The 25,150-nt window shown below is 47.3% G+C and overlaps 1 protein-coding gene across 1 annotated transcript in view; it reads left to right on the plus strand.

Annotated features, from left to right (window-relative positions):
• Positions 1 to 25,150, plus strand: part of DCHS1 (dachsous cadherin-related 1) — a 119,032-nt gene that overhangs the window by 86,266 nt on the left and 7,616 nt on the right. Inside the window, exons 11-20 of the mRNA XM_040339879.1 lie at positions 1,421 to 1,660; positions 4,132 to 4,257; positions 4,362 to 4,571; positions 4,734 to 5,603; positions 12,248 to 12,361; positions 13,287 to 13,498; positions 16,596 to 16,750; positions 18,878 to 19,008; positions 20,838 to 21,124; positions 22,851 to 22,992. Coding sequence (XP_040195813.1) covers positions 1,421 to 1,660; positions 4,132 to 4,257; positions 4,362 to 4,571; positions 4,734 to 5,603; positions 12,248 to 12,361; positions 13,287 to 13,498; positions 16,596 to 16,750; positions 18,878 to 19,008; positions 20,838 to 21,124; positions 22,851 to 22,992 — 2,487 coding nt within the window. The remainder of the gene's footprint in view (positions 1 to 1,420; positions 1,661 to 4,131; positions 4,258 to 4,361; positions 4,572 to 4,733; positions 5,604 to 12,247; positions 12,362 to 13,286; positions 13,499 to 16,595; positions 16,751 to 18,877; positions 19,009 to 20,837; positions 21,125 to 22,850; positions 22,993 to 25,150) is intronic.

The raw sequence follows: 25,150 nt of genomic DNA on the forward strand, positions 1-25,150 counted from the left end.
CTGTAAACTTTGAGAATTAGTTACTCCATAGTTACTCCCTACTGCCACAAAGGCAAAACATTTTTTAGGGTGAACCCCCGCTTTAACCCACAACAGTAAAATCAGTCTGTATATGCAGTAAAACATGCTAGTTATACTCATTGTGGAACCTAAGGGGTTAATCTTTTGCATTGTGTAAAAAGGCTGTTTGATCTTGTCTTCTCCGATCCTCCCCTCCTTCCACTGACTCCTAATCATTTTCTGATAACAGAGTCTATGGAGTCAGGTTGCACATGCTCGGTTTGGTGTGTATTGCTAGAGAATTTTTTTTTTCTTGGTAGGATGCATGTGATCAGCACAGGGCAAATCAGCACTGTCCAGACGGGCAGGGGTCTTGCAGTCTCATAGGTCAGTCAGAAAACTCCTCCTACAAGCTCTAACCAGTACATGGGCTGGACACTGATAGAAGTCACAAGACTCACTGCTCTAACTGCTGCTGAGAAAGCGAATTTAGCAGTTTATATTTACTAAAATAATTTCGGGCCATATTCTCAGAAGAGTTACGACGGAGTATCTCAGGATACTCCGTCGTATCTCTGTTTTTTGACCCGCGTATCTATGCGAGTGATTCCTAGAATCATTTTCGCATAGATACGCTGGAGATCCGACAGGTGTAAGTCACTTACACTGTCGGATCTTAAATGTAATTCGCCGCCGGCCGCTAGGTGGCGTTTACGTTCAGGTCTCATTTGTTTATGCAAATGAGCCTGATACGCCGATTCCCGAACGAAATCGCGTCGCCTAACCGTCGCTTACGTCATTTGCGTAAGCGTAAGGTTACCCCTGCTATATGAGGGGTAACCTTACGCCAGTCCGACGTATGCCATGTTAAGTATGGCGTCGGGTCCGCGTCGTCTTTTCCCGTCGGGTACGTCGTTTTCGTAAGTCGTTTTTGAATACGACTTTACGTCAATGACGCACACGTCGGCGTCTTTGACGTTTTCCGTCGAGAACTGGAGCATGCGCAGTTCGATCGGCACAGGGGCGCGCTTAATTTAAATATAAGCCGCCCCCTTTGAATTACGCAGGAATACGCCGGGCCTTTTACACTACGCCACCGCAAACTACAAAGCAAGTGCTTGAGGAATACGGCACTTGCTCCAGTAAGTTGCGGCGGCGTAGTGTAAATAGCTTACGCGATGCCGCCGCAGATTCTTGGAGAATCTGGCCCAGTATTTCCATGTTCTATGTACTGTGGGAGACCAGATATTGTGAATGCAGGGTCCTGGGTTTAGTAACACTTAAAGTAAGCAAGTGGCTTATAGTAGTTTGTGATTCAGCACTCTCTTTGGGTTTGCTGTGCTTTATGTATAAGGATTGTCTCACCAAAATGTTTGCTGGTTTGTCCTATTGATCGTACCATTGATGTCTTTCCGATCAGGTGCCCTGTCTGTCGTGAGAGCTCTAGATCGAGAGGAGACACCTGGATATAACCTAACCTTAGTGGCAACGGACCATGGCTCGCCTCGCCTGTCCAGCACACAGACACTTTCCGTCTCCATTCTTGATGTAAATGATGAAACCCCCACCTTTGAGAAAACCCAGTATGAAGGGAAGGTGCTGGAAAACCAATCCGCCGGCACAAGTGTGCTGAGATTGCGGGCCGTGGACAGAGATCTTGGTGAGTGAAGGGAACTGTGCTAGCAGAATCCATAGTACATTCTGAGGTTGGGTTTGCTTCATTTGCACATCAGTAGGACTTATGGTCTTCCATTTATGGATCCCTGTTAAGTGGGGAAGGGGCTCCTAAATGTGTCCATGTTTTGTGTCATACCCAATGTGGGTGTAACAAGAAACATCACCAGAAAGGTAGACTATTCTTTTATTGCATGTTATACTTAAAATGTTGTGCGAACATCAAGTAAATGGTCACTCCACCATAAACTGATTGTCCAGCTGACAGATGCTGAACAGTTAGGGCTCTTTCACACGGAGCGCCTGTTCAGGTCCGCCTGCCAGTTTTTTAGGCGGACCTGAACGGGCGCTCCGTGCTCCTCTATGGAGCCGCGGATGTCAGCGGTGACATGCCCGCTGACATCCGACCCGCTCTGATCCGCCAAAGTGTGACGGAGGAAACACCTACTTTTCCATCCGTCTGGCGGATCAGGTGAACACGAACAGACGGTCCATGTTCATCCGATCCCCCCATAGGGGAGAGCGGAGAAAAGACAGGGCGGTCCCTGCACAGTGTGCGGGGACTGCCCTGTCATCCACCGGCTCAGCGGGGATCAACGGAGCGATCCCCGCTGAGCAAGTGGAGGTTCACGGGGCGGATCATTACTGATCCGCCCCATGTGTAAGGGGCCTTAAGCCAGGGTTTGACAAATTTGCTTGGAATCTAGGAGCCAGCTAAAAAAGTTAGGAGCCAGAAAACGCGCCCCGTCCCGACAAGCTTGCGCGCAGAAGCGAACACATACGCGAGCAGCGCCCGCATATGTAAACGGTGTTCAAACCACACATGTGAGGTATCACCGCGATTGGTAGAGCGAGAGCAATAATTCTAGCCCTAGACCTCCTCTGTAACTCAAAACATGCAACCTGTAGATTTTTTTAAACGTCGCCTATGAAGATTTTAAAGGGTAAAAGTTTGTCGGCATTCCACGAGCGGACCCAATTTTGAAGCGTGACATGTTGGGTATGAATTTACTCGGCGTAACATTATCTTTCATAATATTAAAAAAAATGGGGATAACTTTACTGTTGTCTTATTTTTTAATTAAAAAAAGTGTAATTTTTTTCCCAAAAAAGTGCGCTTGTAAGAACGCTGCGCAAATACGGCGTGACAGAAAGTATTGCAACGATCGCCATTTTATTCTCTAGGGTGTTAGGATAAAAAATATATATGTTTGGGGGTTATAATTAGAGGGAAGAAGATGGCAGTGAAAATAGTGAAAAATTACATTAGAATTGCTGTTTAACTTGTAATGCTTAACTTGTAATACCAACGGCCACCACCAGATGGCGCCAGCTTACACATCTGGTGGTAATAACTTGTAATACCAACGGCTCACCACCAGATGGCGCCAGCTCACAAAAAATGTTGCCCCCCTTCCAAGCCAAGTCGCCAGGACCCTATTTCTAGTCGTCATGGCGACCTGGCGCCCGGGATTTGTCGAGCCCTGCCTTAAGCCACTTGACGGCTTCTTCTGTCACCATCCCCGGGTCTGCACATCTGCTATGCCCATTATGAGGGGTTCCCAACAACCCTGATCCCTGTGCAGACCAGGGAACTCAGCACAGGGATGGTAGGAACCCCTAACAATGGCACAGGAGGTGTATATACCAGGGAACTCAGCACAGGGATGGTGATAACCCCAAATAATGGGACAGAAGGTGTATATACCAGTGGATGGTGGGAACCCCTCATAATGAGCGCAGCAGGTATGCAGAATTAGGAGGTCAGCACAGTAATCATGGAAAGCCCTCATAACAGTCACAGCAGGTGTACAGACCAGGGAACGCAGTGCAGGGATAGTGGGAACCCTCATAATGGGCACAGCAGGTGTACAAACCTGGAAACGCAGTGCAGGAATTTTTGGAATGGGAACCCCTCCTAACAAGCATAGCGAGTGTTGAGTCCCAGGATCTCAGCACAGGGATGGTGGGAGCCCCTCATAATGGGCTCAGCACATGTGCAGATCAGTGGCTAGTTATCTGAATGCTTCACCAATAGTTGACAATGTTGGGATGGTTCAGTGCCTGAGGCCTCGTACACACGACCGAGTTTCTCGGCAAAAACCAGCAAGAAACTTGCTGTTTTTTTTTTTTTTTTTGCAGAGGAAACCGGTCGTGTGTACATTTTTCGACGAGGAACTCGACGAGCCAAAAAGAGAGCATGTTCTCTTTTTCCTCGACGGGAATGGAGAAAATTGGCTTGTCGAGTTCCTCGACAACCTAACAAGGAACTCAAAGAGCAAAACGATGTGTTTCGCCCGTCGACTTCCTCAGTCGTGTGTACGAGGCCTAATAGAATATTCCTATAAATTACTGAACTAAATAAAATCACAGCTTTTTATATAAAAAAAACTTGTATGGTGTTTCCACAATATGGAGTTGATAAAAACTTCTTGAAAATCCCTCCTGTTTCCACAGGTCCTGGTGGACAGATCACATATGGAGGCGTGACCGGGGACGAGTTTTCTCTTGATCCAAAAACTGGAATTCTGACTACCAAACAAGCATTTGATCGAGAGGCGAAGGAGGGGTACAAACTAACAGGTAAATGTTTAGTTGGGGAAAGGTAGTCCTCCCCCCCCCCCCCCCAAAACTGACCTATACTCTGTATATGGCCCGCTAACTACATCTCACTCCTTGTATTACAGTTTATGCACGAGATGGAGGCTCCCCGCCGCGAGTGTCAGAGGCCCGGGTGCACATCGCCATTGATGATGAGAATGACAATGCTCCCAAATTTGAGAATGACAACGTGTTCTTGGAAGTGCCTGAAAATCAGGATCCCACAACCCTGTGCATACTTCGTGCCTGGGACCCTGATGCCAGTAGCAATGGGCACCTCCAGTATCGGCTTATCGGTGAGTCACTTTGAAGTTTTCTGGCATTTTCACAGATCACCCAAAGGGTTAAAAATGGGCAAAGTAGAGCTACGATTGTGTAAAAGGTAGATTTTATAATCTGTGGTGCGTTGGAGGATTCCATACTGTCATGCTTAATGTTTCTTTTCTTCTTCTCATTAGATGGTGATCCATCCACTGACTTCAATTTGGACTCCAAATCTGGAGCCCTTTCCACATCACGGGCTTTGGACCGAGAATCTGTATCAGATTACCGCCTCACTGTATTAGTCCAAGATGGTGGCAATCCATCTCTCAGTGCCACTACAGTTGTCACCGTGTCCGTACTGGATCTTAATGATAATACACCGACCTTCTCAGCAGCCTCTTACAATGCAGAGATCTCAGAAGATGCCCCCGTTGGCAGTTTAGTTCTAAAGTTGATAGCCGTTGACCCTGACCATGGCCCCAATGGTCAAACAACATTCCATCTATCTAATGGTACTCAGGGAGCCTTCCATGTTGATCCACTAACTGGACAGATCACAACCTCAATTCAGCTCGACCGCGAACGCCGAGCTGCTTACACATTTATAGCATGGGTTATGGATTCCGACCCTTCAGGGCCACGTAGCGCAGAGGCCTCTGTCACAGTAATAGTCCGAGATGTGAATGACAATGCCCCAGCATTTCAGCGTAGTCCGTTCCTTCTAAACCTATCCCGTAACACTCCCATCAAGCGGACATTGTCTGCAATGAGAGCAGAAGACAAGGATGCAGGTGCCAACGCTTCTATTCTCTACAGGTTGGCTCCACAGTCAACAAAAGGTGGGTTTTCAGTGGACCCTTACACTGGGGAGGTGCGTTTGCTGGAGCCACTGGAGGGAATGAGTCCCAAGGATCGCACAGTCTTTGTTCAGGCCTCAGATCTGGGGGAACCTCCGCTTTCAACCACAGCTGTGCTGGTCATACATCTACGGGAGGAAGCAGCCAGAGGACCTCGATTCCCAAGAGATTCTACCGACATCAGCTTGTCAGAAAACAGCCAGCAAGGTGAGAGTGGGGTCATACCAGACCAAGGACTTCACTGTTGTGCTTACAGTAAATTGTCAAGTAGCACATACAGGAGCTCCCACAAAGACATTATAGAACCAGCCATACTGATAAGCCTTAAAGGGGAGTTCCACCCACAATTTCACTTTTTAAATATAAATACCCCTGTAATACACAAGCTTAATGTATTCTAGTAAAGTTAGTCTGTAAACTAAGGTCCGTTTTGTTAGGTTGTTATAGCATTTAGATAGTTTATAATCTAGAAATAGACCGTGGCCATCTTAAGTGTGGACATCATGAAACCAGACTGTATGACTTCCTGGATTTCAGCTTTGCATATCTCGCACATGCTCAGTGCACAAGCAATGTAATAGGTTTCAGTCAGGTTTGCAAGGACTACTGGGAAACATGATGCCTATCCCAGAAACCCTTGCAAATAGCTTAGGCAAATAAGGAGGAGGAAGTAATGAAGGACTACAAAATAAAGGTATTTACAAGCAACAAATTAAATAAAAATTGTCCATTCTGAACACTATGAGATTAGAGCATGCAGCACAGACAAACATAAAAAAATGGGTGGAGCTCCACTTTAAGCATCGTACACACGACCGAGGAACTCGACGGGCGAAACACATCGTTTTCCTCGTCGAGTTCCTTGTTAGGCTGTCGAGGAACTCGACAAGGCAAGTTTCTCCATTCCCCGTCGAGGAAAAAGAAGACATGCTCTCTTTTTGGCTCGTCGAGATCCTCGACAGTTTCCTAGTCGAAAAATGTACACACGACCGGTTTCCTCGGCAACAACAAAAATCCCAGCAAGTTTCTTGGTGTTTTTTGCCGAGAAACTCGGTCGTGTGTACGAGGCTTCACATAATATTATGGTCAAATAGCCGTCCGCATAAGTAAAATGCTGAGATAACTAAAATGAACTAAATCCAAGATATAAAAGACTGTTGTGAGAGTCCAACAACGGCCTCCATCTGTCCCACTGATATAGGGGCAGATCCACAAAGCAAGTACACCGGCGTATCTACTGATACGCCAGCGTACTTTCAAATTTCCCGCGTCGTATCTTTGTTTTGAATCCTCAAAACAAGATACAACGGCATCTGGGTTAGATCCGACAGGTGTACGTCTTCGTACGCCTTCGGATCTAAGATGCAATTCTTCGGCGTCCACTGGGTGGCGTTCCTGACGTTTTCCGCGTCGGGTATGCAAATTAGTGATTTACGACGATCCACGAACGTACGCGCGGCCGTCGCATTCTCTTACGTCGTCTCTAGTCTACTTTTTCCGGCGTATAGTTAAAGCTGCTATTTTGCGGCGTATAGATAGAATTGCCATGTTAAGTATGGCCGTCGTTCCCGCGTCGAAATTTGAATTTTTTAACATTTTTGCGTAAGTCGTCTGTGAATCGGGATGGACGTAACTCACGTCTAAGTTAAAAAAATGACGTCCTAGCGACGTCATTTAGCGCAATGCACGGCGGGAAATTTAGGAACGACGCATGTGCATTTCATTCGGCGCGGGGACGCGCTTCATTTAAATGAAACCCGCCCCCAACCCACCCAATTTGAAATACGCTGCCAGAAATACACTACGCCGCCGTAACTTACGGCGCAAACTCGCTGAGGATTCGAAAATACGCCAGGTAAGGTACGGCGGCGTAGTGTATCTCTGATACGCTGTGCCGATCTACTTGTATGTGGATCTGGTCCATAATATCTGGCCTGTTCTCTGGTATAGAATAATTTTTTAAGCTCTGCGATATGCTCTCTGCCCCTGCGTGGTGTTATCATTACTCCACTCTGTCTGATATAACAGCACCACTTTTCCATACATTGCCGATCTCTCTTCGGTTCACACTAGAAGATGTAACAAGTAACTGAATACCTTTTCGTTTCCTAAAGCACTTTACGAAAGGCAAATCCACTTTGCACTACAAGTTCAAACTACAAGTGCAAAGTGCACTTGAAATTGCAGTCGCTGTAGATCCGAGGGGGACAGGGACAGTATCATAAATAATTGCCATTTTTATTAAAAAAAATATTTTTTCATCCTCTTGCATCTCAGTGCTGCCAATCTCCCGCAAAGAGGAACACAAAAGGGCGCCAGCTAAGTACATCATTAATGGGTTTATTACGATTAAAAAGTCAAATGCAAACTCACAGAAATATATAAAATCAAAGGCCCGGATTCAGAAAGATGAGCGGATCTTTCTGCGGGCGTAGCGTATCTCAGATACGTTACGCCGCCGTAAATTTCCGTATTCAGAAAGAACTTGCCCCCTAAGTTACGGCGGCGTAACGTATGTGGGCCGGCGTAAGCCCGCCTAATTCAAATGGGGATGTTGTGGGCGTGTTTTATTTAAATTTCAGATGACCCCGCGTATTTTACGATTTTTGTGAACGGCGTATGCGCCGTTCGTGAAAAAATCCCAGTGCGCATTCTCGAAATTACGCCGCATGTCGTCATTGCTTTAGACGTGAACGTAACTTACTTACAGCCCTATTCGCGAACGACTTACGCAAACAACGTAAAATTTTCAAAACTTGGCGCGGGAACGACGTCCATACTTAACATTAGCTACGCCTCATATAGCAGGGGTAACTTTACGCCGGAAAAAGCCTAACGTAAACAACGTAAAAAAATGCGCCGGCCAGACGTACGTTTCTGGATCGGCTTAAATACCTAATTAGCATATTCCTCGCGTAACTATACGGAAGCGCCACCTAGCGGCCAGCGTAAATATGCAGCCTAAGATACGACGGTGTAAGACACTTACACCGGTCGGATCTTAGGGAAATCTATGCGTAACTGATTCTCTGAATCAGGCGCATAGATACGACGGCCCACACTCAGAGATACAACGGCGTATCCGGAGATACGCCGTCGTATCTCGTATCTGAATCCGGCCCATAGAGCTTATTTGCAGCCCTGCCCCGTTGGATGGAAGCAGTCATCTGGAAGATCTGCTTCTGATAGCAAATTGCATGTTGTCAGTGAGGAAACCTAGTCCAATGTTCCAGGAAGTGAGGCGAGCCATTGTGGAACACAGGGCAGGATGTGATGTCACACCTGGGGATGGGCTGGTTTACTGTGGCAACATGTTTCAGAAATCCCATTGGCTCCTTTCTCAACTCATTCCTCAATTCCACAGTGTCTCTCCTCACTTCCTGGAACATTGGCCTTGGTTTTCTCACTGACAACACGCTGATTGCTGCCACAAGCGCCTCTTCAGGTGGATGGCTTCCATCCAATGTTGCATGGCTGCAGATAAACTCTTTTAGCTAGATTCACGTAGGGTTACGCCGGCGTATCAGTATGAATCTACACCGTCGCAAATTTAAGCGTATTCTGGAAACCAGATACGCTTAAATGAGGCTAAGATACGAGCGGCGTAAGTCTCCTACGCCGTTGTATCTTAGGGTGCAATATTTACGCTGGCCGCTAGGTGGCGCTTCCCTTGAGTTCGGCGTAGAATATGCAAATGACTAGATACGCCGATTCAGAAACGTACGTGCGGCCGACGCATTTTTTTACGTCGTTTACATGCGGCTTTTTCCGGCGTAAAGTTAGTCGAACAAATAGCTGGCTTAGTCAATGTTAAGTATGGCCGTCGTTCCCGCGTCAAAATTTTAAGTTTTTATGTTGTTTGCGTAAGTCGTTCGTGAATGGGGCTGGACGTAATTTGCTTTCACGTCGAAATCAATACGTCCTTGCGGTGTACTTTGGAGCAATGCACACTGGGATATGTACACGGATGGCGCATGCGCCGTTCGTAAAAAATGTCAATCACGTCGGGTCACCAATCATTTACATAAAACACGCCCCCCTCATCCTCATTTGAATTAGGCGCGCTTACGCCGGCCCCATTTACGCTACACCGCCGTAACTTAGGAGGCAAGTGCTTTGTGAATACAGCACTTGCCTCTCTGACTTAAGGCGGCGTAGCGTAAATACGATACGCTACGCCGCCTGAAAGATGCGGCAATCTACCTGAATCCAGCTATTTGATTTTATATTTCTGACGTTTTGTAATCGTAATAAACCCATTGATGCTGCACTTAGTTGGCGCCCCCCTTGTGATCCTTTTTGTAATTTCAGAGGTTCGTTCCGGTCTCAGTGGAGCTGCCTACTGAAGTGCAACACCCTTCCTATGGGATTTTTATGTAAATTTTATTAACTACTTAAGTGTATCTTCACATTTATGTAGGGGGTAGAGGCTAACTTATGTGGATGGTGCATTAGCATTTGTTTTGCGCCACAATTGAATTTGTTGTTTGTCAACCTCCTGCAGCCTCTTTGCACCCACTCTCTGTCTATGCGCACTCCAGCAATGGCTGCAAGGCATTTTTTCCTGATGTGACAACAGTAGAATATGCTTGTGTAAAGTGTATCAAAACAGCCACCTCTAGCCCATTAGACAAGATGACAATCAGGGCCGGCGTTAGGTGTTCAGGTGCCCTGTGCGAGCTAATCCTGTGTCCCCCCCCCCATCTTCACCCCTCGTCCCCTGGTCACCTAAACATACACAAAGAGGAAAAAAATATTTGTAACAAATAATTTGTTTTAATTTAACTTTACATTACACAGCACCCTGCGCCTCTGGATCCCTTTACATTACACAGCACCCTGCACCTCTGGACCCCTTTACATTACACAGCACCCTGCATCTCTGGATCCCTTTACATTACACAGCACCCTGCATCTCTGGATCCCTTTACATTACACAGCACCCTGCATCTCTGGATCCCTTTACATTACACAGCACCCTGCATCTCTGGATCCCTTTACATTACACAGCACCCTGCATCTCTGGATCCCTTTACATTACACAGCACCTCTGGACCCCTTTACATTACACCCCCTGCATGTTACACAGACCCCCCTTCAGTGCAGACTTCCCTTCAGTGTATCCCCCCTTGCCGGTCTGACACCCCCCCAGTGTGTGGTACCCGGGGCGGCCCACCCCCCTCGCCCCCCCCTTAGTACCCCTCTGGATGGCCACACGACACCCTGTTGCCCATGGCGCCCTGTGCGGCCACACAGCTCGCACACCCCAAAGGCCGGCCCTGATGACAATGCAGGAGCATAATTGAGAGACAAGGACAGAGCATTGTCGCCATACAGGATGTACTTGAAAAAGGGTCTTCAAGGCAGAATTAAAAATAATGAAAAAGACTTACATTAAAGAGGTAGTAAAGTCGTGTAAAAAAAAAAAAACACTTCCGCTATAAGTTAGTGTCATGTCATACTATCACATTATGAAAGACTTACCTTAAAGCGGTGGTTCACCCACAATAACAACATTCTAGCATTAAATTAAGCATAGTAGCGCGAGCTACAGTATGCATTTTTATTTTTTTGCCCCGTACTCACTGTGTAATCCTATAGTGAAGATTCCGACTCCCCGCGGGGAATGGGCGTTTCTATCCAGAGGGAAGATGATTGACGGCCGGCTATGGCACGTCACGCTCCCCGAAAATAGCCGGAGTAGGTCTTGGCTCTTCACGGCGCTATACGGCACCTGCGCACAGACTATGCGCAGGGGCCGTGAAAAGCCAAGTCCTATTTCGGCTATTTCCGGAGAAGCGTGACGCGCCAGAGCCGGCCGTCAATCATCTTCCCTCTGGATAGGAACGCCCATTCCCCGCGGGGAGTCGGAATCTTCACTATAGGATTACACAGTGAGTACGGTGCAAAAAAAAGAAATAAAGGCATACTGTAGCTCGCGCTACTATGCTTAATTTAATGCTAGAACAAATTTTTTTTTTATAGGGTGAACCCCCTCTTTAAAACGAAGCCCTCCAGCGATGCGCTGTCACATCTGACAGGGATCCCTTCTTCACCCGGTCTTCCTGCAGGGTTTGTGGACTGTTTGAGTGGCAGAGCTGCAATGACATCACTGCTGGAGCAACGATTGCGGCAAGGTATCCTGAATGGACGGCACCCGTCCTTTCAGAATGCAGTGTGCATGTGTCGGTGACATCACTGGCTGCTACAAATTATTACTATTATTATACACGATTTATATAGCGCCAACAGTTTACGCAGCGCTTTACAATATAAAAGGGAGACAATACAGTTACAATACAATAAAATACAAGGATTAAGAGGGCCCTGCTCAGAAGAGCTTACAATCTAATAGGGTGGGGCAGGAGGTACAAAAGGTTGTAACTGTGGGGAATGAGCTGATGGAAGTGGTAAAATATTAGTTGGAGATGTGATAGGCTTCCCTAAAGAGGTGAGTTTTCAGTTTTCAGGGATCGCCTGAAGCTAGCAAGAGTAGGGGATAGCCGGACAGGTTAAGGTAGTGAGTTCCAGAGGATGGGAGAGGCTCTGGAGAAATCCTAGAGACGAGCATAGGAGGAGGAGACGAGAGAGCTTGACAGTAGGAGGTCTTGAGAAGAGCGGAGAGGATGGTTTGGGATATGTTTAGAGACAAGATTGGTGATGTAGCTTGGGGCAGAGTTGTAGATGGCTACAAATGGGAATATCTCCTAAACGAGGAGATATTCCTTGTACCTGCAGGCAAGCTTTATTATAAGCTTACCTGTAGCAGTGTTTACTACCGCTGTAACATGTTAAAGCTTACGCAAGATTTTAGCAATATGGTTCACTTTATTTTTTTTCATTTTCTGCAGGCTCTGTGGTTGGAGCGGTGAGAGCCACACACAACGGAGGCTCTTCTGGGAAGATCACCTACAGCTTCCTTAGCGGAAATGAGCATGGTGCCTTTAACATCAACCCGAACACAGGTACCCTTATAAATGGACTCCATATAGAACCAAAGCTTCGTGGGCCAGATTCACAAAAGAGATACGACAGCATATCTCCTGATACGCCGTCGTATCTCTGAGATACGATTGTCGTATCTATGCGCCTGATTCATAGAATCAGGTTACGCATAGATAACCCTAAGATCCGTCAGGTGTAACTGTGTTACACCGTCGGATCTTAGGCTGCAATTCTAGGCCGGCCGCTAGGTGGCGATTCCATTGCGGTCGGCGTAGAATATGCAAATGACTAGTTACGGCGATTCACGAACGTCCGCTTTGCCCGTCGATCCAAATTTACGTCGTTTCTGTAGAGATACGTCGCGTAAAACTAAGCATGCCCTCTAGGTGGCCTAACCAATGTTAAGTATGGCCGTCGTTCCCGCGTCGAATTTTAAAGTTTCACGTCGTTTGCGTAAGTCGTCCGTGAATGGCGCTGGACGCCATTTACGTTAACGTCGAAACCAATGACGTCCTTGCAACGTCATTTAGCGCAATGCGCGTCGGGTAATTTTAGGGACGGAGCATGCGCAGTACGTTCTGTGTGGGAACGCGCCTAATTTAAATGGTGCCCGCCCCATTTGAATTAGGCGGGCTTGCGCCGAGCGCATTAACGCTATGCCACCGCAAGTTTACAGGTAAGTGCTTTGTGAATCAGGCACTTATGCTGTAAACCTGCGGCGGTGTAACGTAAATGGGATACGTTACGCCGCCGCAGCGTAACGTAATTCTAGGTGAATCTGGCCCCCTGTTTTTAACAAAACAGAACATACGGAAATGTGCGTTGGAGAACTGTGCTGAATTTTTTATTTTATTTTTTCAAACTTGCCCATACTTACCCTTTAATGTCCCCAAGTTACCATCCATCAGCCGGACAATAAATAACTATCTCTCTATTCCCCCACAGGGCAGATTACGGTCCTACAGCCGGCAGTGTTGGACTACGAATCCAGCCCACGGCATAAGTTGGTGGTTCAGGCAGAGACGGTCCAATATTACGCCTTCACTTCCGTCAATGTCCTTCTGCAGGATGCCAATGACAACGCGCCGCGCTTTCAGCTCCCACAATACACAGTTTATATCTGGGAAGCCCAAGCTGATGGGAGCCGCATCATACAGGTAATCCTATAACCTCAATTTTTTTTTTAAATCCCAGATGTCAAAGATGCTAGATATGTGCGTTTCGTTTTGATTCGTTTTTCGGAGCGTAAATTTCATTTTTGGAGATTCGGATGTGTACTATTTTTTGAATGGACATAGTAACGGATGTCAACAAATCAGAAAAAAGTTATACTAAAATGAACAAATACGTTTGTTTCATTTGGATGACGTCACATGATGCAATAATAGTTTGGGCCCATGGGGAAATGTATTCAATTTTCAAATTTGTTTTATAATTCAGATAACGAATGGATCCGAATTTCATTCCATTTGTTAATTTGGATGCATGTGATGCCAGTCGATATTGTCCAATCAGCTCATGCTATTTCTCTTGGTGGGTTGGACGAGCGTCCAAAAATACTGAATCCTTTTGATTCAATAATGTACAGCAGGGGTCTCCAAACTGTTGCCCGAGGGCCAGATGTGGCCCTTTGCTAGCCTTTATCCGGCCCTTGGGGCACAATTCCTCCCACTGACATGAGGCACTATTCCTCCCATTGACACCAACAATGGGGCACTGTATTATCCACTGATACCAATGATGGGATACTATTCTTCCTACTAATAGGGGGAATACTACTCTTCCTATTGACCACCAACCCTGAGGCCATATTTGTTCTCACTGATGCCGGGCCCGTGACATTTTCTTCCCTTGCTGGCCCCAATCCGGCCCTCCTGAAGTCTGAAGGGCAATAAAGTGGCCCTTTGTTTGTAAAGTTTGGAGACCCCTGATGTACAGTATAGTAATCTTCCCAAAAAAATGCCTTTCGAATCCAGCAGGACCGAAGATACAAAACGATTTACAAAAACAAATCCGGATAACATAACAAATATGACAAAATCAAATTATTCAATGAATGACTGCATCTAAAAGGAAACAAAACAAAACTTTCTGACGTGTCTAGAAGCTGCCAGTTGAGTGGAAGCATTGGCCTTAGGGGAATGGTGACATCCAATAAAAAATTGATCCTCAGATTGGCAAATAGTATAGACTGAATATGTGAAGGTTCTCATATATCCAGATCACAGTATAGTTAGTGAGTGAGTGAATTACTTATATAGCGCTACAAATGCGAACTAAATCGCCTCAAGGCGCTTGGCCTCCATTTTCCTTCAGTTTGATCCTCAGAATAGATGGGTCTTTAGTTTTTTTCTGAAGGCCAGGTGATCAATTTCCATTTGGATATTAGTTGGTAAAGCGTTCCGTAGTCGAGGTCCTTGAACTGAAAAACGACGTTCTCCTTTGGTCTTATATCGGGCTTTGGGAATTTGTAATAATAATAACAGGGCTCAAAATTTCAAGTCCTGAGCTACTAGCCAGGCCTCAAGGGTTACTCGCCACCAGTTGCCCACCCAACCCCTACCCTGCTCCGCCTCTAATCCCGTCCCTAAACCCGCCCTCATAAATTATCTCATGCAATTACACTACTTTTATGTTTTGTTTTGAATAACTTAATTCTGTTTTATGCAGAATTAAGTTATAAAAATACTAACAACTTTATCTGTGCCCACCACTGCCGCCTGCCCGTGTCCAGCATTGCAGTCTGTGTGTGTGTCAACCATGCAGCCTGTGTCCCCCATAAATGCAGCCTGTGTTCCCCATAAATGAAGCCTGTGTCCCCCATAAATGCAGCCTGTGTCCCCCATAAATGCAGCCTGTGTCCCCCATAATGCAGCATGTGTCCCCCATAGTGCAGCATGTGTCCCCCATAAATGCAGCCCGTGTCCCCCATAAATACAGCCCGTGTCCCCCATAAATACAGCCCGTGTCCCCCATAAATGCAGCCCGTGTCCCCCATAAATGCAGCCCGTGTCCCCCATAAATACAGCCCGAGTCCCCCATAAATACAGCCTGTGTCCCCCAGAAATACAGCCTGTGTCCCATAATGCAGCCTACCTGTGGATGGGAAGAGAAGAGAGCCGTCGCTGGATAATCACAGCTTTCAATAGCTGTGTGTCCCCCTGTGGCGCGTCGTCACATAAGCCCTTCCTCTTGTCCAGGGATCTTTGATACAATCACCTGTCCTAGGATTGGACGGTGATCTGTCAATCAAAGTCCCGGAAAAAGAGGAGGGGCTTATGTGACGGCGCGCCGCAGGGGAATACACAGCTATTGAAATGAAAGCTGTGATGTTCCCTGCTGTGATCATCCAGCGACGGCTCTCTTCTCTTCCCCTCTGATCGGCGGTGCTCGTCCCCCCGGGGTCCCAGGCAGCCCTCCTCGCCAGCCCTCAAAATCCACTCTCAAAATGCAAGTGGGCGAGTGGATTTTTTGAGGGCTGATAATAAGAACTCGATTTGGGTTTTGTTGTTTTATTTTCTCACTTAAATATAAGGGCGCGCTTCCGTGTACACATTTGTGCGTTAGGCATAAGGCCTTGAAAGTGACTCGGTCCTTTATGGGCAGCCAATGGAGGGATCTCAGGGACGGGGTGATTGGTTCCCAGGATTTTTTCCCCTGTTACCAGTCGAGCTGCCATGTTTTGGATGATTTGGAGCCGGGCGAGCTGGTACTTTGGGAGTCTGAGGTAAAGGGCATTTGCATAATCCAATCTGGAGTTAATGATTGACCCTACCACTACCGCTGTGTCTTCTTTAGGGATGAAGGGAACCACTCTTCGTAGGAGCCGTAGAAGATGGTGCGATCCGCTAATTACTGATCCTATTTGTGCATCCATTGTCATGTCCAAGTCAAAGATGACTCCTAGACTTTTGACCTTGGTGCTAGGGGTGATGGTTTGTCCCAAAATGGGTGGAGGGGTCCAGGTAGTCCTGGCCAGTTTCCTCCTGTTTAATAGTAGATATTCACATTCAACAAGACTTGTTCCATAATGTTAAAGATGTTTTGCCCATCATCCAAGAAGCTCAGCTCTAATAAGCATCAGGAAAATACACCAACATTTATTTATACACAGGTAGCTCAATCACTTCAACCCAATCAACATGAAATATATCAAGGCAGATGTTGATTGTCCAATCAAAAGTTAGGGATAGGCCAGAATAAGGTAACTGTCAGCTTTTACACGGGTGACAAGAGTATTCTTTCGTCTTCCAGGTTCTTGCTGAAGATCCAGACCAAGGCATGAACGGTCAGGTCATTTACGCTTTTGAGCCATCACAGCCCATGAAGGATCTATTTCGTATTGATGCCCAGACAGGCGTCATTGCAACAGCCGCCATTTTAGACCGGGAGATCTGGTCTGAGGCACGGTGAGTGTGGCATCAATGTTGTGTCTTTATTCTGTCTATATGTTGACATCTTCTCTGTGTACACTGAATGTCCTACATCAGGGGTGGCCAACCAGTGGCCCGGGGGCCACATGTGGCCCACGGAGCTCTCTGATGTGGCCCGCGACCTCCTACTCTGGAATGGTGGCTTGGCAAACCCAGATCGCAGGTTGCCGACCTGCCATACTGCAACATCAGTGTTGTGAATGAAGCTGGTGGTAGAGGAAGAAAGCGGCTGCGGAGCAGAGCCCCATAAGCCGATGCGTCCTCTACAGCGCCGGCTTTTGCCACAGGCGGAGTCTATGGCAAAGTTCAGCTAACCCGCAGGTTAGACACAGGTGCACTACGCTGCACCGGCGGTGTGAGTAAACTGCAGCACATCAGTGAGAAAGCAGTCTTAGGCCCTTTTCACACGATCAGCCCGACCAAATGGGATCCTCAATTCACCTCTACAGAGCGACAGATGTCCGTTTACACCCACCTACCTCCAATCCGAAAAACAGAAGGAAATTTGTCCCCTTCCATCTGGACGGATCGGAGGACCAATAGAGTAGCCGTGACCTGTCATCCACCCGCTCTGCACATTGTGGCCCACTACTGGTTACCAAGTTGCTTAAGTGGCCCTCGTTCTTCAAAAGGTTGGGCACCCCTGTCCTACATGTTCTTCTGGTTTTGCCTCCATTGACAGTTTTAGAATATATGGCTTTTTGTTGCCCATCAAAAGGTTGTGTTTTAATAACACAAGTTCCTTGTAGCTCTTGTTCTGAAGACATCATATACTACAGCAGCCCTCAAAATTTCCACTCTCCTGCTCGCATTAGGCAAGTGGAAATAAGCTGAGGGCGAGTGTGGAGCCGCATCAGAGGGGGGTCGGGTACTGGCGGCAAGCAGGGTTAAACGGGAGCTGATTCTCCTCCTTGTCTCAGGCCCCTTTAATTCTCTTAGTAGGGCTTGGCATACAGCGCGAGTCAGCAAAGAACTAGAGGTGGGGGCAGGGCGGGGAGGGAACTGCCAAAGGTTACTTTTCCGATTACCAAGCTGGTGATTGGTTGCTTGGGCTGCCTAGCAACCAATCATCAGCTTGTTAAAGTGGTGGTTCACCCTCAATAACAACATTCTAGCATTAAATTAAGCATAGTAGCACGAGCTACAGTATGCCTTTATTTTTATTTTTTTGCCCCGTACTCACTGTTTAATCCTATAGTGAAGATTCAGACTCCTCGCGGGGAATGGGCGTTCCTATCCAGAGGGAAGATGATTGACGGCCGGCTATGGCGCATCACGCTTCTCCGGAAATAGCCGAAATAGGACTTGGCTCTCCACGGCGCCTGCGCCTAGTCTGTGCGCAGGCGCCGTGAAGAGCCGAGACCTACTCCGGCTATCTTCGGGGAGCGTGACGTGTCATAGCCGGCCGTCACGCTCCCTGAAGATAGCCGGAGTAGGTCTCGGCTCTTCACGGCGCCTGCGCACAGACTAGGCGCAGGCGCCGTGAAGAGCCAAGTCCTATTTTGGCTATTTCTGGAGAAGCGTGACGCGCCATAGCCGGCCGTCAATCGTCTTCAATCTGGATAGGAACGCCCATTCCCCGCGGGGAGTCTGAATTTTCACTATAGGATTAAACAGTGAGTACGGGGCAAAAAAATAAAATAAAGGCATACTGTAGCTCGCGCTACTATGCTTAATTTAATGCTAGAAAAAAAATGTTTATAGGGTGAACCCCCTCTTTAATAGGAACAGTTAACTTTGGCAGCTCCCCTCTCGTGCTGTGCTTCTGCTGTAAGTCTCTCTACTTACTAAATCAGTAAAAGTGTCAATCATTGGTTTTAATTTTTTTTTAATTCTATATTTTATATAGCAATAAAATATTTACTTAACAAGGCAGTAATGATGTGTACAGTACCTATAGTAACCAATCATATTTTATCCCCATTTTATTTATCACAGTCAGATCAATGAAATATGCTTTATGTTAATATTGTTAGAGCCGGTTCACACAGGGGTGGCGACTCGGCAAGGCGTCCTGAAGACGACTTCAGAGGCGACTTTCAAAATGACTTCTGTATAGAGCTCTGTACTACAATATATTACATACGTCATTGTGTATTTTAGGTTGCTGGTGACAGCGACGGATCGGGGGTCTCCTCCACTGACTGGGTCCGCAACCCTCACCCTGGTGGTAATGGATGTGAATGATAACAGTCCTACCATCCCCGTTCAGATGGAGCTGAGTGTTCCCGAAGGTAGGTCTACAATTTGCACCAGAATAACATTTTTATATTCAGGCCAGAATACACAGAAACTCAGCCATCTAAGGGCTTGTGTACATGGAGCTGGAGTCAGAATTGTTGACATGCAAGGAAACTGGGTGTTTTGGACCACAAAGCCATGCATGACTTAAAGCGGGAGTTCACCCAAATTTTTTTTTTTAACATTAGATTGAGGCTCATTTTGTGAAGGGGAATCGGGTGTTTTTTTAAAATCGAAGCAGTACTTACCGTTTTAGAGAGCGATCTTCTCCGCCGCTTCCGGGTATGGTCTGCGGGACTGGGCGTTCCTATTTGATTGACAGGCTTCCGACGGTCGCATACATCGCGTCACGAGTAGCCGAAAGAGGCCGAACGTCGGTGCGGCTCTATACGGCGCCTGCGCACCGACGTTCGCCTACTTTCGGAAAATCGTGACGCGATGTATGCGACCGTCGGAAGCCTGTCAATCAAATAGAAACGCCCAGTCCCGCAGCCCATACCCGGAAGCGGCGGAGAAGATCACTCTCTAAAACGGAAAGTACTGCTTCGATTTTAAAAAAACTACCCGACTCCCCTTCACAAAATGAGCATCAATCTAATGTTAAAAATTAACTTTTCAGGTGAACCTCCACTTTGGGTAAAGGCCTTTGCCAAGTGCAAAAGAGCCAACCAAATTTTCCATCTTCCAACGGGGACATCTGTTCTGGAGACGTATATCTAACAGGGGTTTTCCCTCACCTCCTATTGTGTCTCCAAGACAGAAAGTCGAAAATCCCCTACAACACATAAACAGCTAAGCAACTACTATCCAAAACCTAATAAAAAATAGATTTTGGCTTTGGATACACTAGTACAGGGGGGGATAAGAACACATGGAGGACAGCAGTATTGTGATGATGCTAAATCAGCCCTGCGAGCAGGCAGGTGACACAAAAAACGTCAACACCTTGGGGTAGATTCAAAGAGCAATTGCGTCTGCGTAACCATAGTTACGCAGCGCAATTGCTTACCTGCGCCGGCGTTACGAATGCTCCTGATTCAGGAACCTCGTTACGCCGACTGCAGCCTAAGATATGCGTGGCATAAGGCTCCTTATGCATTCATATCGTAGGCTGCATTCTTACATTGGCCGCTAGGTGGCGTTCCCGTTGTGGTCAGCGTATATTATGCAAATTGCATACTAACGCCGATTCACAACCCTACGCGAGCCCTGCGTACGCAGTTTACGTACGTCGGGTTTCGCGTAAGGCTGCTCCTGCTAATAGCAGGGGCAGCCAATGTTACGTATACCCGTCGTTCCCGCGTCGCGAAGTTTAAATTTTACGTCGTTTGCGTAAAGTGAATCGTGAATGGCGCTGGACGCCATTCACGTTCACTTTGAAGCAAATGACGTCCTTGCGACGTCATTTGCCGCAATGCGCGTCGGGAAAGTTTCCCGACGGAGCATGCGCACTACGTTCGGCGCGGGAACGCGCCTAATTTAAATGATCCACGCCCCCTACGGGATCATTTAAATTACGCGCCCTTACGCCGGGCAGTTTTTTCCGGAGCGCACATGCAATTTACGGAGCTACTGCTCCGTGAATCGCGCGTAGCGCAGGAACTTTACGGAGGCGCAGCGGCAAAACGGTGCGCTGCGCCTCCGTAAAAAAAAGGGGCAAAGCTACCTGAATCTACCCCCTTATTAGTGAATATCAGGATCACCAGTGCAGACAGACTATGCAGTAGGGGAGGCTCTTTGGCAGGTAAAGTAGTTCAGAATCACTTTATTCAGAAATATCTTTCAGCTTACCATCTTTTACTCCTTTTTCTCTCCATTCTAGATGCTGTGATTGGCTCTGAGGTTGCTCAGGTGACAGCAAATGACGTAGACTCTGGTCCCCCATTATGGTACGTGTTGTCCGTGGATGGGTTCCCGGGGGGCACCTTCAGCATCTTCCGCTATGGTGGCCAGATATGGCTGACGGAACCACTGGACTACGAGGAGAGGACGTCTTACACCTTGACCATTCAAACTTCTGATGGAAAACACCAGAGTCGGGCGGACATTCGCCTCCTGCTGCAGGATGTCAACGATAATGCTCCAGAGTTCCGACAAAGCTTGTACCAGGTAGGTGTCACAAAATCTATCACCCAAATAGAAGGGGCCCCCCAGGCTCTTCCTCATGACATCTCTAAAGTGGTTGGTACAAGGCTGGTAAAAGGTCTCCCCTGAACCGTCACAATGTTGTACCGGACTTTGCCTCCTACACACGACCAGTTTTCCCGTTGGGAAAACTGCCATGACAGCTTTTGGCCGGGAAAACTGGGCGTGTGTATGCTCCATGGCAATTTTCCCGACAGGAAAATCGCCGGGAATCCTGGCGGGAAAAATTAGAACATGTGCCGCGATTCCCGTCTGTCTCCCTATGGGGAACACTGCGGAGGAGCATACGCACGGCCGGGTTTCCAGGCCAAAGCTCCAGGCAGTTCCGCCGCTTGATCGTTCTTATAGGGAGGGGACGTCCGGTGCTTCTCCAGGCTCTCCCGTGCCATTGGGGGCCCGGAGAACGGATCGGCCGGTGCTGCCTGGGAAGCATAGAGATGACTGGTGACCAGATGGTCACCAGTCATCTCTATGACCGTTGGAGGCCGGGCGCGACGTTATGAGGCCCGTGCTGCCTGGGAAGCATAGAGATGACTGGTGACCAGATGGTCACCAGTCATCTCATCTGACCGTCGGAGGCCCGGGCGCGACGTTATGACGTCACGCCCGGGTACTCGGAAGTAAACAAAGTCGCAATCGCGGATGTCGGCATGAGATCGGTGAATTTTTTTTCACCGATCTCATGCTTGTAAGCCTGGAGGAGAGATGTGGGGTCTTATTGACCCCACATCTCTCCATAAAGAGGACCTGTCACACTGATTCCTATTACAAGGGATGTTTACATTTCTTGTAATAGGAATAAAAGTGATAATAAAAATAAAAATGTAAACAAATAAAAAACTGAAGTAAAATAAAAGTAAAAAAGAAAAAAAAAGTGTCCCCGGTAGGTCGCGCTCAGAAGCGAACACGCATACAAGACCCGCCCACATATGTACCGTAAACACCGTTCAAACCCCACATGTGAAGTATCGTTGCGTGCGTTAGAGCGTGTGCAACAATTCTAGCACTAGACCTCCTCTGTAACTCGAAAATAGTAACCTGTAAAAAAAAATTAAGCGTCGCCTATGGAGATTTTTAAGTACCGAAGTTTGGCGCCATTCCATGAGTGTGCGCAATTTCAAAGCGTGACATGTTAGGTATCTATTTACTCGGCGTAACATCATCTTTCATATTATACAAAAAAATTGGGCTAACTTTACTGCTTTGTTATTTTTTAATTCATGAAACCGTTCCCCCCCCCCCCCCCCCGAAAAAAGGCGTTTGAAAAATGATTGCGCAAATAACGTGCAAGAAAAAAAGTTGCAATGACCGCCATTTTATTCCCTAGGGTGTCTGCTAAAATAAAAATATATGTTTAGGGGTTCTGATTAATTTTCTAGCAAAAAAATTTTGATTTTTACATGAAGGAGAGAAGTGCCAAAATAGGCCCGGGTGGTCAAGTGGTTAAGCAAATTGTGCCAAAGCAGCTGAATGAGCAAAGCTGAGAGTTTAATATTTAACAAAGCTAGTTTATAAAGGAAACCACTCTGTTCATCTCTACACAGAACTGAAAAGCAACTATTTTGCCAATCTGTGACATAGATCGCTTGGTGAAGCTATTACATGGCTCTTCAGTGTGGAAAAGAGCGCCCTCTAGTGCTGATAGTTGAGTAATGCCATTGCAATCACTGCATGTGTCTTGTTCTATTAGGTGACCATCATGGAGCATACAAAAGCCTGGACCCCGCTTATCACCATCTCAGCCACAGATCGGGACTCCGGGGAGAACAGCAGAATCACCTACACAGTGCTGTCAGCAGGAAGTGGAGCGTTCTACATCCATCCAGAAAACGGTAAGTTCTCATTATCATAACTGTGCCAGATATAGAGCAAACCACTAAAAGCAGGATCAGTTCTTCCCAGACTAGAATTGTTTTCCTTGTGGTCGGCAAAAATACGACTTATTGTAATTAGACATGTGCACTGCCGGAAAAAAACAAAAAATTAGTTTTATTAATTTTTTTTTCGTTTTTAGGATCATTTGTTATGATCAAAATGTATTTCGAATAAATTTGAAAAAAAAAATCGAATTCGGTACGTTCCATTCGTATAGATGCAGTGTTTGTTATTTTGAAAATTCATAAATTCGGGTTAAATTCATATTTGTTACGTTCACTAACAGGCAGCCAAATTTGAAAGGAAATTCAAATACCGTATTTTTCACTCCATAAGACGCACCTGACCATAAATGGCACCTAGGTTTTAGAGGAGAAAAACACACAAAAAAAATATTCTGAACCAAATGGTGTACTAAAATATTTTCCTGGGCCCATGGAATGCAGAGTGCCCATAGTAAATGCAGAGTGCCCATAGTAAATGCAGAGTGCCCATAGTAAATGCAGAGTGCCCATAGTAAATGCAGAGTGCCCATAGTAAATGCAGAGTGCCCATAGTAAATGCAGAGTGCCCATAGTAAATACAGAGTGACCATAGATAAATGCAGAGTGACTAGGGGTGCAACGGATCAAAAAACTCACGGTTCGGATCGTTCCTCGGATCAGGAGTCACGGATCGGATAATTTTTCGGATCGACAAAAAAAAAAAAAAATCTCCCCCCCCTGTAATATCCACATCTCCCCCACTGCAGTGGCGTCACTAGGGTTGGTGTCACCCGGTGCAGAAAAAAATTGTGAGAACCCCCTCGGTGCAGACACCCCCCCCCCCAGGTAGTAGCAGGCAGACACCCCCCCCAGGTAGTAACAGGCAGACACCCCCCTCCAGGTAGTAACAGGCAGACACCCCCCCAGGTAGTAACAGGCAGACAAGCCCCCCCCCAGGTAGTGCAGACAGACCCCCCCAGGTAGTACTCCCAGCGGTGTGTCCCACGAGTGCTGGCTCCTCCTCCTCTGTGGGTGTAAACAGAGAGGAGGGCCGCCGCCGGGTGTACCAAGATGGCCACGGCTCCGGAGCTAGGCCGAAGCCGCTGCCTTTCCTAATGTTATGGACGCAGCTTCATCCTAGCTCCGGAGCCGCGGCCATAACATTAGGAAAGGCCGCGGCCTCAGCTTAGCTCCGGAGCCACGGCCATAACATTAGGAAAGGCCGCGGCTTCGGCCTAGCTCTGGAGCCGCGGCAATCCACGGATCACAGTGTGTGCCGATCCGAATGGGGTGACCCGTTCGGATCACGGATCAACTGATCTGTTGCACCACTAAGAGTGACCATAGATAAATGCAGAGTGACCATAGTAAACTCAGAGTGAGAGATGCCACAAATGCAGCCTTACCTTACGTTGCTCTTCCACCTAGCAGAAAACAGAGCAGCCCGAGCGGCTGAATGCTCTGTTTTCTTTCTAAGGAACCAGCCGGAAGATCGCCCGGCGAACAGGGGGGTTTGGAAAGTCTGTCCCCCGCTCTCCTGCCTCCCTTCCAGAGGTTCCGGCGGGAGGAGATGCGAGCGGTGGCAGGCGGCGGAGCCAGCAGCGGCGTGGGGCATTGCCTGTCATACAGTATATTCGGACTATAAGACGCAGGGACATTTTCCCCCATATTTCTGGGGGAAAAAAGTGTGTCTTATAGTCCGAAAAATATGGTACCTATAATTTTATTAGTTTATAACTATTATTATAGTTTTTATTATTATTAATAATAATAAAACTATAATAATAGTTATTAACCACTTGCCAGCACACACAGATGTACGTCGACACAATGGCACGGGCAGGCACAAGGGCCTACCTGTACGTCCCTTTAAATTTGCCACCCAGCGGGCGTGTGCGCCCCGCCGCATGCTCACGGGTCCCGGGAACTCAATGTTCCCGGGCGGCCTACGATTACGGTCGGCAAAGGCAGAACAGGGGGATGCCTTTGTAAACAAGGCATTCCCCTATCCTGCCTTCACGGCCCCGTACACACGACCGAGTTTCTCGGCAGAATTCAGCCAGAAACTCGGTCGGAGCTGGATTCTGCCGAGAAACCCGGCCGTGTGTACACTTTCGGCCGAGGAAGCCGA

Source organism: Rana temporaria, chromosome 2 (assembly GCF_905171775.1).
Source record: "Rana temporaria chromosome 2, aRanTem1.1, whole genome shotgun sequence".
Lineage (NCBI taxonomy): Eukaryota > Metazoa > Chordata > Amphibia > Anura > Ranidae > Rana > Rana temporaria.